Source organism: Microcaecilia unicolor, chromosome 1 (assembly GCF_901765095.1).
Source record: "Microcaecilia unicolor chromosome 1, aMicUni1.1, whole genome shotgun sequence".
NCBI classification, from domain to species: domain Eukaryota; kingdom Metazoa; phylum Chordata; class Amphibia; order Gymnophiona; family Siphonopidae; genus Microcaecilia; species Microcaecilia unicolor.
The window spans coordinates 681,422,778-681,442,036 of NC_044031.1; the positions used below are offsets into that span (position 1 = coordinate 681,422,778).

The window sequence follows — 19,259 nt, forward strand, 5'->3', positions numbered from 1 at the left end:
TATAGAATTCAACACTTAGGGGTCCTTTTACTAAGCTGCAGTAAAAGGAGGCCTGCGCTAGCATCAGCATCTGTTTTTAGCGCGCTGAGTCCGCCTTTTGCCACAGTGGGTAAAAGGCTGTCCATTTTTGGGAAAAATAAATAGCTGTGCGGTAAGTGAACCATTTACCACACAGCCATTTTGGTGGGGCACCCTTACCGCCACCCATTGAGATGGCAGTAAGGGCTCCCGCACTAACCCGGGACTAACAAAAATAGGACATATTTTTGTAGTGCCAGAAATGGCATACATTAGGGGTGAGAACTTCTGCCAGGCTCCTGTGGTAGCTCCGGATTGGCGCCTGATAGGGCTGCGTGCGCTTACTGCTGCTTAGTAAAAGGACCCCTGAATGACTGTTACAGGTTTTGAACGGACAGATTTGGTTTTACCCTTCAATCTGATCGTTTTTGTTTTTAATCACTGTAATGCTAGCTGATGACGGAAGCCCAAAAATCGTATGCTGATGTGTTCTATTGTAGAACAATTCCAGCAATCATTTGTCAGCAAATTCTTATTCTGTAGCATTAGAGCTCACTGCATAACACATTCTTGCTTTCTTTGGTTTGCTGCAGAAAATGAGTTGGACTGAAATTCAAAAAATGTGTGTCTATTACTTCATTTTATTTATATATTGTAATGTCAGAATTTAGGAAACCACTAAAAGTTTTTTTTTAAATCATCATTGAAAAGTCTAAACAATGTTCCTTTCAAAGAGGTATCCAATCCCATTCAATCTTTAGATCCCTATATACAATATACCCTTCTACTGCATTTACATCAAGAATTATGAAGATTCCCTAAGTTCACTAACTGGTACATCTTATTTCCATATATGTCACTATTACCATTTTAAACCCAGATGGAAGTGGTGCTGATAGTTTGTTATATCGACATTATTTCATTAAATTTCATCTGCTGTCATCTTACCTTCTCACTAATTTCAGTGTTAACATTTTTTTTTAAGTTTCAGCAAAGAATCTTCAAATCCAGGAAATTACCAACTGCGTTCCAGAGATGAACCATCCAAGAATCCAGTGAAAGCGCCTGTCACAGGCGAGGTAAACAGTGACTTTCATTTTTCAACTACAGGTTCTACTGACTCTTTCACACAATCATGCCATAAGACACATCTGTCCACCCGCCCCGTGATAATCCTGGCAGGCATTCATACAATACAAACAGATATTCAAATCTGTCCTGACCCTCATGTGCTTAAGTGAGCAGAGAAACACCCTAATGCCTGCCTTACACTTCATGCACACACACAAATCCAGCTTATTGCTCGGACACTAAGCATTATGGGAAATTCCCGTTAACTAAGTATATAATCCTTTCCCAACAATAACAATGAAATCTTTCTTGATTTCTGGCTTGAGCCCCAGTCATATGTCTTGTTTGGCATCAATGGATTCTCTTAGGGTGGGTTTCTCTGGTGCTATACAGTGCCTTGCAAAAATCGTCACACCCTTATACATTTTACAATTCACAGTTACCGTATTTTTCGGACTATAAGACGCACTTTTTTCCCCCAAAATTTGGGAGAAAAATGGGGGGTGCGTCTTATAGTCCGAAGGTAGCGTTTTTGGACCTCCGTTGTGTACTTACAGGATTCCGGAAGCAAGAAAGGCCCAGACGATCCCATCTCAAAAAGACTCTATTATCCTTCCCAGCCCCAAATTTCGGCTCCCATCGGATCTCAGCTCTAGTTGATACTCCCTCTCTCTGTCCCCACTCCCTCCGAAACTCCTCCCAAGTCCGTAGGAGATGCCTAACAAATGGATTTTCCACCCCAACTAACCTTTCCCCCAATCCCTCCGTTGTCCATAAGAGTGATTTTAGGCCCCTCTGCGGGAAATACTCCTGTTCCACCTGCCCCACTAACTTTAGTAGTTTCTTTTCCCACTCCACAACCATCTTAACCTGAGCTGCCTGATAATACCATTCCAATCGCGGTACTGCTCTGCCCCCTCTTTCTATTTCTCCCCATAACACTTTCCATGCTAAACGCGGGTGTTTACCCCCCCAAGCAAATTGAAGGATTTGGCGTTGTAACTTACGCAACATCTCCTTGGGCACTGCCACCGGCAAGCTCTGGAACAAAAACAGCATTCTGGGTAAGATATTCATTTTAATAACCACCATCCTCCCCCACCATGACAACCACATACCCTTCCACCGGGATAACTCCAGCCGGATGCGGTGTATAATTTTCCCATAGTTAAGGTCGAAGATTTTATTTTGATCCCTGGAGACCAGAACCCCCAAATATCTGAAGTGGTTCCTAGCCCACTTGAAGGCAAACCTACTTTTCAGGTGAATTTCCACTTCCTGGGGGACCGAAATGCCCACAACCTCACACTTGTCCATATTGACTCGCAACCCCGTATACCTCCCAAACTCACCCAGCACTTCCCTTACCACCTCTAATGTGGTCTCTGGTTCTGTCATATAAAGCAGCATGTCATCAGCATAAAGGGCCACTAGATGTTCCTTCTTTCCCAATCTAAACCCACGGTACCCAGGGTGACTGCAAAACATCACGGCTAGGGGCTCAATATATATGGCAAACAATAAAGGTGACAGTGGGCATCCCTGCCTGGTCCCCCACCCTATTGCAAAGAGTGGTGTATATTGGCCATTAATCTGAATGCAAGCTCTTGGGGCTCTATATAAAGCTGCTATCCACCTGCAAAAGTTCCCTCCTATACCCATACGCCGCATCACCTCTCCCAGAAACTCCCAGTCTACCCTATCAAACGCTTTTTCTGCGTCTATTGCTAACATCAGGGCCCCCGGGAGTCTCTGTTGTGCCTCCCACTGTAGGTGAAGAGTACAGCGTATGTTATCTCCCACCTGTCGACCCGGAATGAATCCTGACTGGTCCTCTCCTATCAATCCCGGTAAAACCTGTCCTAGCCTATTGGCCAAAACTTTGGCCACTATCTTCACATCGATATTTAATAAGGAAATGGGGCGGTATGAACCACAAGTAGTGGGATCTTTACCTGGTTTTAACAGCAATGAAATCCCCGCCTCCATCATTGAATTCGCAAAATCTTGTCCCTCCAAAACCCCGTTCCCTAATCTAATGAGCTGAGGCCCCAGTTCTTCAGCATAACATAAAATCGCGCAGTGAAGCCATCTAATCCCGGGGCCTTCCCATTCGGAAGATTCTTGATTACCCCTTGCACTTTCCCCCCATCTGATCGGCTCATCCAATCTAGCTTGCTCAGCCGCCTCAAGACTTGGGAGCTGTATCCGGTCGAGAAATGACTCCAACCCTACCCTGTCCGTAGCCTCCCCAGCCTTATATAACTGTTCGTAATAAGACCTAAAGCTTTTAGCTATATCTGCGTCTGTATAGTACCACCTACCCCTTTCATCCTTTAGGTTTTGTATAAGAGTCTTAACTCGCTTTGCCCTCAACTTACGAGCCAGAAGCGCACTGGGTTTGTTCGCAAACTCAAAGATCTTCTGCTTCCATTTAGTTTGCTTATGTTCTATCTCTATCATTTGCAACTGTGCCAGTGCCCCCCGTACCTCCCTGAGTTCTTCCCCCACCTTCTTTGTGGGCTGCCTTTTATGTTGTTTCTCCAGACGCACTAAGCGTGTATGCAACTCCAACGATTTCCAACCACTTTCCCTCTTTTTCCGAGCCCCCCATTTAATGAACGTGCCCCTCACCACTGCCTTCATTGCATCCCATAAAGACCCATCCGAAACTTCACCATTGTCAATAAACTGGTAATAGTCCTTTATAGCGCTCCTGACATCTTCTCTTACTGTTTCATCCCCCAATAGGGTTTCATTTAGCTTCCAAATCCCTCCCCTCTTCCTACCTACTAACCCCTTTAACCTAATCCAGACAGGAGCATGATCAGATACCTGACACGCTTCTATCTCTGCCTCCTCTAACATATGCCAACTGTTGCGATGCACCCATATACTGTCCAATCTGGCATATGACTGTGCAGTATAATTTCTTTGTGTCCCATGCAACAATCTCCATCCATCCACCACCTCGCATTCTTTCAAAAAAGACATCAAAGCCTTACGTCCAGAACCCCCTCCGCCCCCCCGTCCTCTGGAGTGATCCAGGTCTGCATCAGGGGCAATATTGAAATCGCCCCCTATTATCACTTGGCCTTTAATGAAATCCTGAAGTTCTCCCTTCAATAAGTCAAAAAACTGCTTCTGACCTTCATTCGGAGCATAGATATTAATAAAAGTAATCTCCTTATCATGTAAGAATCCCCTGATTCCCATACATCTGCCACTCGAATCCCGAAATTCTTCCTGTATGTTCAGCCCGCAGGTGTTTCGCACCATAATGGCTACCCCCACAACCCTTCTGGGTTCCCGTCCCTGGTGCGTCAATACCACCCCAAAGGACCTGTGCTGTAACAGATGTGCATCTCTCGGTCTCAGGTGTGTCTCCTGAAGCAATATCACATCCCAGTTTAACCTATTCAGTTCTTTAAATACTCTGCATCTTTTCCCCTGGTGGTTGAGCCCATTTACATTCCAAGAACCCATCTTTAGTGTTTCCCCAAGTCCCACCCCTCTCCTCCCTCTTCCCTTTGACAGTCCCCGTTCCCCTCCCCCCACCCCTCCTCCCTTCTCCCGACCCTCCCTCCCCTCTCCCCCACCCCTTGCCGATCCCTGGAGCAGCAGATCAGCCATAGTAGGAAATTAGACGTACTGTCCCTGAGGCCTATATCAATATTATCTAAGAACTTACCAACCCTCTTCCCCACCCCTTCCAATATACCATAAATTCCTCCCGCCCTCCCACCCCCCATTGCCCCCTTCCATCTCCGCTCCCCTCAAACCCAATCTTCTGTCCCCCCTGTAACAAACATCCCAACATATAACTACATTGAGTCTTACTCCTAGCCCTCAACAAGCATTTATAGTTCAGTAAGAGACAGATCAACTCCTCCCCGTCTGGACGGTCTGTCAACCGCTGTACTTCTGGTCTTCCACAGCCTCCTTTCTGCTATCCTCTTCTTCGCCCCCATCAGAGGCCATTATAGTCCGTGACAACGTACAATATTGTTGCCTCCACCTCAGAGGAAAAGGAATCGCTCATGCCTCCACTGAAGTCTATCACTCCATCTCCACGCCTTGCTTGTCAGTCCCATTTTACTATATATCTTAATTTCTCCCATAGTCAAACCTGATATCCTCCCTGTTCTGTCTGATGACCCCAACAGTGCACCTTTTAGGAAGCTTGTTTGTCTCTCGACCACCACTTGCCATGCAGAGTCCCGTCGAGGAACTGCTTGAGCCCGCGTGTCTGGAATCTGTGCCGGAACCTCCCTGCATCCCAGGGCTCTCAATGCCGACCACGCTTCCTCCGGTGTTGTGACCTTGCGAGACTTGCCATCCACAGTGATCCAGACTGCAAAGGGGAACAGCCACCGGTATTTAATCCCCTTAGATCGCATAAACTGGGTAACTTCTTTAAATGTTCCCCGCTTCAACAACGTGGTGCGGGCCAGGTCCTGAAAAACTTCTATTTTATAGTTTTTCCATACAATCTCTTTGCTCACCCTGGCTTGCCGCAAGATCAGTTCTTTTAATGGGAAACCCTGAAAGCACACAACCACATCTCTCGGCTGAAGGGCTCCACAAGGTCCCAGTGCTCTATGCGCCCGCTGTATGTGTATTTCCGGGGGATGAGCCTCTGACCCAAGAGACAAGATATGTAGGCAAAGATCTTTAATAACAACCTCGCAGTTGGCAAAAATGTCTAATTCAGGGATACCCTTAAACCTAAGGTTGTTACGCCGTGACCTATTTTCGAGGTCCTCCACTTGGTCTCTGAGCTGGCTCAACTCCCCCTGTTCCTCTGCTGCTTTTCTGCGCATCGAATCCACTTCTGACTGTAGGGCCACCATCCCCTCCTCCACTTCACTCACTCGGGACCCTAAGTCATGCACCTCTGCTCTTATTTCTTTAAGGGCATTCTGGACATCCAACCTAATCCCCTCAAAGTTTGTTTTTAAATCCTGGAGCAGCCCAGCCATATCAGATTGCAGCATGCAGGCTGCCACTGCCGTTTCTTCGCCCCTTACCGCAGGTTCCTGCACTTCGGAAGCGGTCGCCATCTTGGCTCCTTTCAACTCCGGTCCCGCTTTCCCTTCGCCCGTTGTTTCGCGCCGGTCCGAGGTGTAGCGAAAGCGCTCCAACGTTTTTTTTGGAGGCATAGCCCGGAGGGACGTCCTTCTTCACTCCCGATCCGTTTTTCGCCGTGAGGGTAAGCTTTTTAGCGCCACTTTCTTTTCGGCCCCGGCGGAGCTCTTCAATTAGACCTCCACGTTGGATCGTGACGTCATTTCCTCTCTCACAGTAAGAATAATCTTACCGCACAACCATGTCTTTCTTAGATGCTGTCTACCCACTACGGTAAAAAGGGTCCTGGTATGCAATAAAAACGGCCTCTGCTGCTGTTGCAGGGCCATTTTTACTGCAGCTTGGTAAAAGGACCCCTAACTTTCTTCTTACTTAGTCACTCCATTGTTGCTTTTGCTTTGTGTTTGGATCATTATCCTGCTGAAAGTTGAATCTTCTCCCCAAGCCAAGGTCTCTATCTGCCTGAACAAATTTTCCTCCAAGATCTGCCTGTATTCCATCCATCTTTCCATCACTTTTCACAAGGCTCCCTATCCTAACTGCTACAAAGCATCGCCACAATTCTATTACCAGCATGCTTTACTGTAGTGATGGTTTTCCTAAGGTGATGTTCTGTGTTTGTTTTACACTGCATATATTGCTTAACATTGAGACCAAAAAATTCCACTTTATTCTAAGACCACAAAATCTGCTCCCACTTATGTAGAATGTCATCTAAATGTGCTTTGGCAAATGGTATTATGGCACATCATATGACTTATTTTTTTTTATCAGTGGCGTCCTTCTTGTACCCTCCCATTCAGTCCCTGTTTGTGGAATAATCTCTTCAGTCTCAGCCAGAATCCACTTTAATTCTTTTAAAATAATTTTAGGACTCACAGAGATCCTCTTGAGCAGGCTACTGACATTGGAGAGATGGCCTGATCAAGGCAATGTCTTGGTGGTGACAAACGGTTTCCACTTCCAGTGATGGTCCAGACAGGGTCCCAAGCGATAGTCAAACATATTGATATTTTCTTGTAGCCTTTTCACAATTTGTACCATTAAAGGGGAAGGGATTGTGGATTTAGCTCAGTTTGTTGTTAAGGCACATTGCATCTGGGTATAGTAGGTATTTTTGCTGTCCTTGGAGGGTTTACAATCTTAGGGCCTCTTTTACTGTACAGAACTAGTAATTCCCAGCACGGCAATGCCAACAAAGCCCATTCAGTTTGAATGGGCCTTGTTGGCACTGTTGCATGGGAATTGCTAGCGCGGTTTATTAAAAGAGGCCCTAATATGTACCTGAGGCAGTAGAGGGTTAAGTGACTTGCCCAAGATCACAAGGAGTTGCAGTGGGTTTTGAACTGGGTTTCCAGCCCATTGCTCTAACCATTAGGCTACACCTCCTCTCTTTTGAAAACTTCATCTTGGAATGCTTTCAACCTCTCAATGTTTAGCCTGTTTAGACCCTTGCTTCAAATTTGCTTCAGACAACAGAAACAGTTTGATTCTTTCTCCAGTATTCAAATCAGGTCAACTGCTGTGATTGGACACAGGTAGACTCTGTTTAACTTATTGGTTGTGTTAAGGCATTACTTAGACATGGAGCTAATTGGGGTTTACTGTGACAAAGGGTGCAGAGACTTTGGGTTTTTTTTATTCTATTGAAATATTTCTATATATGCTCTTTTATGTCAAAGTGTAGAGTATGTTGTCTAGATTAGTGAAATAAACTCCTACTTTTTGAATTGTAATTTTAGACAGTGGAATGTAAAAAAATGTAGAATGGTTTTTCAAGGCTCTTTATTTTCAGTTTTGCTTTACATTTTTCATTTTACATTTGTTTTATGTTTGATTTGAATATGGGATAGAAGGATTGGCTATGCCTCATAGATTGTTTGCTTCAAGGAAGAGCTGAATTTCCTCTTTTTTTTTTCATTTTTGCTTTGAACATTTTGATTTTATCTCTCTCATTATTTGGTTAAATCAGGTGTCCCGAGTGGCCCATAAAAAGAAAGTTCGCATGGCGCGGACGCGCTCTGATTTCTTGACTAGAGGGACTTTTGCTGATGGGGAGGGGGATACAGAGGAAGATGATTCTGATGAAAATGTGAAGCCCACAGTCTGCCCTGAGCAGCCCCCTCCCATGGAGCTCGGGCCTGCAGCCAGGCTTGGACAGGCCTATCACAGTGACTCGGAAATGGTAATTGATGATATACACAAAAACCTCAACTAACTGTGGAAGTGGGAGGGAAAACCTTTTCAGAGCCGATGGGTGAGGGGAGTATTTCTCTGCTAACCCTTAGTTGCACTGTCATCCTTAGCTGCTTCTTTTTTTCCCTCTATATTATGGGATCCTCAGACAACACAGCTAATAGAACAAGGAAGAATCATTCACCCAATGGGAAGTTACGTAGATATTACAGATTATAAAGGATTTAGGCATGTAGAAATAGAATAAAATGAGTCTTTGTTGAATTTGTTAAAATTCACCACTTAAATGTTTTTCCCCAACTGGTAATGCACAAGTTCACACAAGTTATTGGTAAATAACTCCCTAAATGTGACCAACAAGCGAATTTAACTGGTTTAAACAGGATGAACCACAGGTGTAGCTAATCAAGGAGCAGAATTTGGCTGGTTAGTGCTGATTTACAAGTTAATTCTCAGCAGAAAAATAAGTCTTAAATTCTGCGAACTTTCGGCCCTGTTCACTAAGCTGTTTGCTAATGCCGACATAGCCCATTCGCTTTGAATGGGCTGTGTTGGCATTTCCACACAGCAGCCACTAGCATGGCTTAGTAAATGGGGGTTTGTCTGATTAGATTTCATTAAGCTAAAAAAAACCTTGCCAGTTAGGTTTCGCTGAAAGACCAGTTAAAGTTACCAGGTTAGCTGTCTGTCTTTGGCAGGTTTTTGAAAATGAACCTGTATTTTTCTTTTTTTTTGGGGGGGGGGTGGGAGTTATCAACATGGGCTACCATTAAGACAGGTTATTTTACCACAAGGCATCCCATTTTAGAACAGGATCCCATTTTATGCATTGAGACCCTGTGCTAAAACAGCATGACTTGTGATAAAATAACCCATCTTAGTGGTAGCCCACATTGATGATTTCCCCCCTTATTTTTTAAAAAGAACTTGATAAAACCAAGTAATATAAAATAATATAAAAGAAAAGAGATTTTTTGTAGGTATATGAATAATTTGATTCCCCCCCCCCCCCCCCCCCGTTTACAAAGCCGCGCAGCAATGGCAACTTTGCCCATTCAAAGTGAATGGGCTGTGTTTGCCTTACCGCACCGGCAGCCACTAGTTTGGATTTGTAAACAGGGGGCTTAGATATCTAGGCTCAAAAACATTTTTTCCAAGTGGATTTCAAATATTAAGAATTTTCTGATCATTGGGGTATATTTTCTACCAAATAATAGATATTAAAGGAGCATATTTAGTGTCACATACAGTATCACAGATTGGGGGAGGGGGGTTCTGTGTTTGTGGAGCAGTATGGGTGGTAAGTGACTGCTCTAGAATCACTGCAGTTAAATTCCTTGAGTACAATGCTGTGTTCCTGAGAATTCCCTGATTAAATTGCTCTAAAGTATCAGTAGAATACTATGCAGTAGAGGTGGAAAGGTCTTGCACCTTGGGAATTCATCTTTAGTTGGTGATGGCACATTACTAATTAGTAACTATGGTATAAATCGTTTCTTAGCAACATTATATGCCTTTAAGGTGGAGTCCACCTGTATGCATTTCATTGTCTCTCATTTCAAACTGTACAGTACTGTTAGCGACCCTTTGTCATTGCCTACAGGTACTTCTCTCTCTCTCAGTCTCCTGCCTTGGGAACTCACCTATTTCTTGGTACTATAACTTGGGAACTTAACTCTCCCTCAGCCTGCTATCTTGGAAGCTTAATCTTATGCTCTGTTCTGTGGTTCAGGAGCTGGTCTTGTTCTCTGACCTCTGGCACAAGGGATTCACCTTGCTTTCTGTTCTGGATAGTGACTCATCTGTCCACTTTGCTTTCCTATCTTAATTCCTTGCAAGGTATAGAAATGTTACATTTTCCACAGTACTGTATTGCACAAACAATTCAGAACTTCTATAATGGTATATATTGTTTCATCTCACTGTTTTTCTACACATAGATGTAGTATTTTTTTCCCCAGCATCTGATTGTGGTTTGACTTGACTTCCCCTCATGACTTTCCTTTCAATATTTGCTCAGTTTTATATCTGTGATGTAGTTGCATGAATTTTGAGGTTCATTAAAATCTTAATACATTATGTTACATATCACAAGCAGTATTCATTGTTCCCATTGGATTGCAGTGAGTCACTCAGGGCATTTATTGTTCATTGTATCAACTTGTCATTTCATGAAATTTTAGGGTACTAAAATAAGAGTAATCATGCATTTGTTTTCATCCTGCTAGACTGGCCCATAGTGATGGATTATTCTATGTTACCAGCAGATGTAAAGGAAATGGGACTTGATATACTGCCTTTCTCAGGTTTTTGCAACTATATTCAAAGCGGTTTACATATATTCAGGTACTTATTTTGTACCAGGGGCAATGGAGGGTTAAGTGACTTGCCCAGAGTCACAAGGAGCTGCAGTGGGAATCGAACTCAGTTCCCCAGGATCAAAGTCCACTGCACTAACCACTAGGCTACTCCTCCACAGAGAAGCTAAACTTTATAGTGACATCACCGTTATAAGGAGGAATGCAGCTTGTAACTAGTTAGTATTTCTGTGTTTCAGCACCTGGAAGGCAGTCTATAAATGGGGCCTATTTGGAGCATATTCTATAAAGGAAAATAAGTGCCTACTGCCTAACTTCCTTTATAGACTATTTGCATAACCAGGTGTATACGCACATATGTGTTTAGGCATGAGCGCTTTTGCCAGCCATAGAATAAATCAGTGCTTTTTTTGTAGGAAAAAGGTACCCGTACTCATTATGGGCGTGGTCACCATCTGTGGCTCCGCCCCTATGGTAGCCACACCCACAGTAGCCACGGCACATATAAACAGGTATCATTGAAAATACTATACCAGTATAGGAGAAAAAAATAACTTGTGATTTTTTTTTCATTATAAATAATTTCTGTAAGTTGTTACAGCTCCAGTATACCCAGTGCAAAATAAGACAGCAGATGTAAATTCTCAAATTGGACATATTCCAAACACTAAAATGAAAATAAAATGATTTTTCTACCTTTGTTGTCTGGTGACTTTGTTTTTCTGATAATGTTGGTCCCAGTCTCTGATTATGCTACTCTCTATCTGTTCCCTTAATTCCGTTTCCAGGGCTTCCTTTCCATTTATTTCTTTACTTTCCTCCTTTCTTCTTCATTTTTTGCCCTACATCCATAGGTAAAAACTGGGTCCTGGAGGAGTTATAGAGTGGATCCAGCTTTTGCCTATTTTCTCCATCCATGTGCAGTTTTTCTCCTCTTTTCCCTTTCCCTCATCTCCGTCAGTATGCATCTCCTTCCTATTCTTCCCTCCCCTCCATCCATATGCATCCCCTTCCTCTCTCTTCCCTCTCATTCATCTATGTCCAGCATTTTTCCTCTCCTCCTGCATCTATGTCCAGCATTTCTTCTCTTTCCTCCCCTCTTTCCATGTGCATCTCACTTCCTCTCTCTTCCCTCCCCTCCATCCATGTTCAGCATTTCAACTCTCTCCCCTCCCCTCCATCCATGTGCATCTCCTTCCTCTGTGCTCCCTCCCCTCCATCCATGTCCAGAATTTCTCCTCTCGCCCCTAAATCCATGTGCATCTCCTCTGCTGTCTTCCCTCCCCTCCATCCATGTCCAGCATTTCTTCTCTCTCCCTTCCCCTCCATCCATGTGCATCTCCTTCCTCTGTCTTTCCTTCCCTCCAACATTTCTCTCCCCTGCCCTCCACTCCATCCATGCCCAGCATTTCTCCTGCCCTCCCCTCCATCCATCCATGTCCAGCAACTCTCCTCTCTCCCCTGCCCTCCCCTCCCATCCATGTCCAGCGATTCTCCTGTCTTCCCTGCCCTCCCCTCCCATCCATGTCCAACGATGCTCCCCAACTTTCCGTTCCTGCCGCCCTTCGTTGGCAGTGAAGGCAGCAGGCAGGCTCGCCTACTCACTTCCCTTCCCTCAGCGTCCTGCCCTCGCGGAAAGGAAATTACATGAGAGGAAGGCGGGACGCTGAGAGGGAAGGGAAGTCTGGAGGCGAGCCTGTCTGCTGTTTCACTGCCGGTTCGCCGCTCCGGCTTCAGGTAAAATAAAAGATTTCAATGCAGGGCGGCACGAATGGAAAGTCAGGGAGCTGAGGGCGGGCAGGTGAGCCGGCCATGAGAAAAAAAGGTGCCGGTACGCCATACCGGCGCATACTGGCACAAAAAAGCACCCTGCCTATATTTTGCCCAGACTCCGCCCATGTATGTGCTATCAAAGATATGCATGTACTTACAGGATAGCATGTAGCCAGATTATTGTTATTTACATACATATGTGTTCACATGTGCAAATCAATGACTAGAACACTGGCAGATACGCCACCTAATTTTAGGAAGTTCCCTATAGAATTACCTCCATTGTTCAGGTTGGACTGGTGCAGCAGGATTTTTCATGACAGGCCTGACTCCCCTAGGTACAGTCCATGACCTGCAGCCCTGTGGTTGAGTCCCCTGACCGGTGTCACCCGCCAGGTATCATTTAAGGACCTTTTTCTTGGTTGACCTTGGAGGGACACTTGCTCCTCTGTAGCTTGAGCATTAGCCAGTGGGCTATTACATGCGGTGGCGTGGCAGGCAGGGGTGCCAGTGGTCATGGTGCAATGCTAGCTGGCAGATGCTGCAAGACATGTGGGTGCTGGTGGGTGAGTAGTGTTGCTGGCTCTTTCTCCCCTAAGTGCAAAGGTGGAAACGTGGCAGCAACAGTCTGCAACACCGGGGAACAACCTGGGCTGCTTGCATCTGTGGAGTCAGTGTCTGAAGTTTCTTCAAGTTCAGCAGAAAAGGCCACTGCAGTCCCAATTTTGGCAGGACTGGGCATGGCTCCCATTTACGTGCATAACTTATAGAATACTGTAAGTTACTTGCGTCTCTGCAGCATTTATACTAGGTCTATGGGTGGTATTACCAGGGGGACAATAAATGTAAGGCATGCCAATACTGAGTTGCACCCAGATGCCATTATAGAAGAAGCTTTCACCTAACGGCTTCTGGGCACCCAAATATAGGTGCCCAGCTCCATAAGAGTACAGCAGTAGCCCAGTATTTTAGTTTGCTTTGCAGCTGCATGTAAACCCATTTCATGGTGTTCTCAGTGGCTCACATAGTGGGAGTATACATCAGGTGAACTTGCTCATACAGCAGTTGCTGGATCCAGGAGAGTGGGACCTGAGCCCGATGGCTTTTCAGAAGGTAGTGGACTCCACCCTTCAATCTGAGGGCAACACATGGAAATTCCAAGTGTAATCTCTTTTGCAGTTGCAGGAAAATGTAGCCGGAATTGACACACTATTACAATCCTGGCCAATATGAGAGCCTTTGTAGATCTTTCTGCCATGGCTGTGATCAGCCATGGTATGCAGATCTGGTTCATTTGTAAATAGCGTCCCTGCTGCTGTTACAAAGAGTTTTAAGTCTCTTGAGGTAAGGACCAGTCGTCTTGCAGGATTTGGATCTCTTCTGGCTTACAGCTTGGCCCTTGAGAAGTGACAGTTGAGATGCAAGGGCTATTTAACACCAGTCGTAGCTACTCTTCTTAAGGCTTGCAGGAGTACCACATCCTTGGCTTATGTCCACATGTGGCATATCTTTGAGTCCTGATTTGGGGAGTGTGGATTGTCAGCCCAGCACATGAAGATGCTATCCATTGTAGCCTTTCTGCAAGAGGGACTTGTCAGTAGTTGGCTTTAAGTTCCCTCAGAGTTCAGGCTAAGACTCTTTCCTGTTTCAGAGGTAAGGTGAAGGATGTGTCTGCATCATATGTGAATGTCATGCGTTTTTTTTGAATGGGTTGAAACTTATTTAGACCTCGCTGTGGTTGATTGTGCTGCAGTTGAATTTTACCTTGGTGTTGAAAGCTCTGCCTAAGCCTCCCTTTGAGCCATTAAGGCAAGTGCCATTGAAAGATCGTTCCTCGACCAAGTGCATGTTGGAATATAAGCCTTGAGATCCTTTTTTGGCATTTTCAGCAGACTCTGTGTCTATTCACATGGTGCCTTCTTTCTTACCCAAGGTAGTCTTTTCCTTTCATATCAATCAGTCTCTCTCCCAGCATTTTCCAGAAGAGCAAGATTCTAGGGAAGTGTAGCTTAAGTTTAATGTTCACAAGATGTTGCACTGGTAATTATATGTCACAAATGCCTTTGAAAGTCCTTTGTCTTCATTAGTCTTCCACAGAGAAAAAGTGCAACATCTGTCCTTTTTGGATAAATGGATTAAGGCTACAATTGAATTGTCGTACATCCTCAACTGGAAGGTGGTTCCAGAAGGTCTCCGGACACATTCAACAAGGACTAAAGCAACTTTCTGGGCAGAAGCCTTGGTGGTTGCCCCACAAAATATCTATTAAGTGGCAACTTAGTCATCCCTACATTTCTTTGTGAAGCACTATAAGATTGATGTCAGATCCAACATGAAAGTATATTTGGCAGGACAGTTTTGGAGAGGGCTGTGTCTTCCTCTTGCCCTGAGGGACAGAGCATTGGTACATCCTCTCAGGTTGGACAGGTCTAACAGGATGAAAAGGAAAGTGACATTTCTTTTTACCTGTGAATTTTCTTTCTTTAAGTCCTGTTAGACAGTTGTGTACCCAGCCAGGAAGACTTTATATTCAAAGGATCTGTGGGGGGGTCTATCTTGCTGTAGATTGTCTCTGTTAGAAAAATGGGGATACTGCAGAAGGTTCCCTTTTAGGAGGTTCCTAGGTATTTGTGTATATATTTGTTCTGTACATAGTTGCTTTGGCGTTCACATACTGATTAGTTACTGGCTGCACTATTCTTTATATTAGTGTTATTACTATAAAGTTCAACTTCTCTGTTGCCTCCTGCTGTAAAGTGGCATAATCTATCAATATGGCTATTAATCTAGCAGTACTCAAGGAATGAACATTAACAGATAAGAAAAAATTGCACCATTGGTAGGAATATTGAGCCGCTCAGCTGCCATATTCTTTTAGATAGGACCGTTTAATATGTAATCTTAAATGGATAATTTGTCTGTTTAGATTAGGACCACTATTTGTGTGGTCATGATCAATGGATTAAGTTTTCTGAGCAGCGTGATCCAGATCATTTGTAGCCTTATCCCCAGATCAACTCTTGCCCCTCATTTTTTTATGAGCATACATTTTGGTTGGATATTGAGTGGTCTAGCCAAACGTTATCTGGCAGTTTATATGAACCATAGGTGCCAACTTTTCAAAATGATTGGGGGTGCTAGACCCAATGGAAATTACCTCTCCTTGGACACAATCAAGGAATTTGTTCAATATTGGGGGTGCTCAAGCACCCATAGAGCTGGCTCCTATAATTATGAACCCTTTTGTTTTTGTATGATAATATACGAAGAAGCACTGCTAATATTTGGATATCTTTAACTAAATCTGCTGTGAAATGTTTGCAACGAGCAAGAGTATCATTTTGCTTGTGCATTTAGCAAATATGAGGGCTCTTTTACTAAACTGCATCAGACATTAATTTGTGCCTAACACAGCAAAAAATGGAGTACCGTGAGACTCGCTTTGGTGTCCTGCAGTAACTTTGAAATGTGCTAAAAGATTTTTCAAAATTTTTTTGAGGTGGTGTGTCAGGGGCAGAGAGTGAGCATCTACATTACTACGTGTTAAGTGTTTAGCACACAGATAATACAGGGGTGCATACTGCCTACAGATGGGTGGTGGTAATTGCTCACATATTAATTTTAAAAGATGGCTCTACATTAATGGCCACTGTTTACCTCAACTTAGTAAAAGGATCCCGTGATCTGAAAGTTATGGAAGAGGTATTTTTATACAATACACTATGAGACCGATGCAGTCCTCCAGATAGACTTTTTAAATGCTGTTCCTGAGACTTCTTGTTACTATTAAAAGCTTACTCAATAAGCATTGTTGATGAGAACTAGCGCACTGAGGCTGAGCCTGCTGAGGCTGGTGAGAAGGAAAGGAGAAACAGGGGTGATATGATACAGACATTCAAATATTTGAAAGGTATTAATCCGCAAACGAACCTTTTCCGGAGATGGGAAGGTGGTAGAACGAGAGGACATGAAATGAGATTGAAGGGGGGCAGACTCAAGAAAAATGTCAGGAAGTATTTTTTCACAGAGAGAGTAGTGGATGCTTGGAATGCCCTCCCGCGGGAGGTGGTGGAAATGAAAACGGTAACGGAATTCAAACATGCGTGGGATAAGCATAAAGGAATCCTGTGCCGAAGAAATGGATCCTCAGGAGCTTAGTCAAGATTGGGAGGCAGGGCTGGTGGTTGGGAGGCGGGGATAGTGCTGGGCAGACTTATACGGTCTGTGCCAGAGCCGGTGGTGGGCAGCGGGACTGGTGGTTGGGAGGCAGGGATAGTGCTGGACAGACTTGTAAGGTCTGTGCCAGAGCCGGTGGTTGGGAGGCAGGGCTGGTGGTTGGGAGGTGAGGATAGTGCTGGGCAGACTTATACGGTCTGTGCCAGAGCCGGTGGTTGGGAGGAGGGGCTGGTGGTTGGGAGGCGGGGATAGTGCTGGGCAGACTTATACGGTCTGTGCCCTGAAGAGCACAGGTACAAATCAAAGTAGGGTATACACAAAAAGCAGCAAATATGAGTTATCTTGTTGGGCAGACTGGATGGACCGTGCAGGTCTTTTTCTGCCGTCATCTACTATGTTACTATGTTACATCTCTGAGAATAGTAGATAGTCCTCTTTGACTTGACGAAAAGCCTCCTGAATGTAGAAGAAGGTGCAGAAGTCATCCAGCGGGTGAGAGTGTCAATGGTGCTAGTGTGTTTCTTGATGGGTCAGTGACCTCTTTCACCTACTCCAAAAAGGTTATTTCCGCCCCCCCCCCCCCCCCCCCCGGTACGTGGCATCCACCAATCTCTGCTGGACTGCTGGGTCCAAGTCAGAAAGACACAGCCATGAGAGTCTACTATACTCTGTGCAGAGATCCTGGACACCACATCAAAGGTGTCATAGGCACCCCTGGCCAAGAACTTTCATCACACCTTCTCCTCTACCAACTGGCAAAGAGATTCAGTCTGCCCCTGTGGGAAAAAATCTGCCAAATTACATATAATGTGCACCAAGTTCAGCAAGTAGAGGCTCATGTAGAGCTTGTAAGATTGAATACGGGAGATGAGCATAGAGGCCTGATACATCTTCCACTCAAAAGAATCCAGGTTTCTTTCTTCTCTGCCAGGGCATGCCAAAGTATAGTCTGTAGAACTCACGGCTGTTTTGAGTACGGATTCCACCACCAAGGAGTGATGAGGCAACTGGGGCCTATCAAACCCAGGGTAGCTCTGGGTCTGGTACATCATGTCTATCTTTATGGGGAGGAAAGGGACCAACAGAGGGGATTCCCAGTTCTTCACCTGGATGTCCCACATGATCTTGTGAAGCGGGGCCATCACTGCCTCTCTAGGAGGGGAATCGTAGTCCAGGACCTCAAACATCTCAGCCTTGGGTTTGTTCTTTGTAAACGAATTGGAATGGCAGCCATGATTTCCCTGACAAAACATGGAAAGGAAAGACTTTCAGGTGCAGATTTTCTTCTTTCTTCAGGAGGGGTGGGGTCAGATGGGATACAATAGGACTCCTCCGAGGAGAAGTACCATGGATCCCCATCAGACTCCCATGAGTGCTCCTTATCAGTGTCGGCAAAGAACTCATGGGAGGGCCGAGACCAGGCCTGCTTCAGTAGAGATGGGAGTCTCCTCAGCTCGAAACCTTGGGGTCTTCTTTGACTCTTCTCTCTCCTTCTCTGCTCATATCCAGCAGATCGCCAAGACCTGTCGTTTCTTTCTTTACAAAATCCGTAAAATCCGCTCCTTTCTTTCCGAGCACTCTACCAAAACAATCATCCACACCCTTGTCACCTCTCGTTTAGACTACTGCAATCTGCTTCTTGCTGGCCTCCCACTTAGTCACTTCTCCCCTCTCCAATCGGTTCAAAACTCTGCTGCCCGTCTCGTCTTCCGCCAGGGTCGCTTTACTCATACTACCCCTCTCCTCAAGTCGCTTCACTGGCTCCCTATCAGTTTTCGCATCCTGTTCAAACTTCTTCTACTAACCTATAAATGTACTCACTCTGCTGCTCCCCAGTATCTCTGCACACTTGTCCTTCCCTACACCCCTTCCCGTGCACTCCGCTCCATGGATAAATCCTTCTTACCTGTTCCCTTCTCCACTACTGCCAACTCCAGACTTTGCGCCTTCTGTCTCGCTGCACCCTACGCCTGGAATAAACTTCCTGAGCCCCTACGTATTGCCCCATCCTTGGCCACCTTTAAATCTAGACTGAAAGCCCACCTCTTTAACATTGCTTTTGACTCGTAACCACTTGTAAGTCCTCGCCTCCACCTACCCTCCCCTCCTCTCCTCCTTCCTGTACACATTAATTGATTTGATTTGCTTACTTTATTTTTTGACTATTAGATTGTAAGCTCTTTGAGCAGGGTCTGTCTTTCTTCTATGCTTGTGCAGCGCTGCGTATGCCTTGTAGCGCTATAGAAATGCTAAATAGTAGTAGTAGTAGTAGTAGAGTCGAGGTGTCATCTCCACTCTCGACTTCAGTGAAGCTTCCTTCACCGCCATCGAGGCGGTGCCAGCATGGGCAGCTGTTGACACTGGAGCCACATGTGGCACCAGCATCGGAGACCTCACCACAGGCTGAGAGCCTGGCAGGGCAGCAGCAAGAGGCATGGTAGGTACAAGCACCTCCGATGCTGAAGCACACTCTTGTAAAAGCGTCGCCAAGTGCTCATTGAGAGAGGCCATCAGGAAAGGCTGGGGCATCGAGTCAGAGACAGGCTGCTGAACTACCGGGTTCGAAACATGCACCAGGTCCTGGATGCATGGAGACCAGCGCATTGGCACCTATTGTAT

The 19,259-nt window shown here is 45.1% G+C and overlaps 1 protein-coding gene across 1 annotated transcript in view; it reads left to right on the top strand.

Moving 5' to 3' along the window:
- Positions 1-19,259, top strand: part of MYO9A (myosin IXA) — a 980,547-nt gene that overhangs the window by 823,652 nt on the left and 137,636 nt on the right. Inside the window, 2 exon segments of the mRNA XM_030187859.1 lie at positions 1,004-1,097; positions 8,150-8,362. Of these exon segments, the coding sequence (XP_030043719.1) occupies positions 1,004-1,097; positions 8,150-8,362 (307 nt within the window).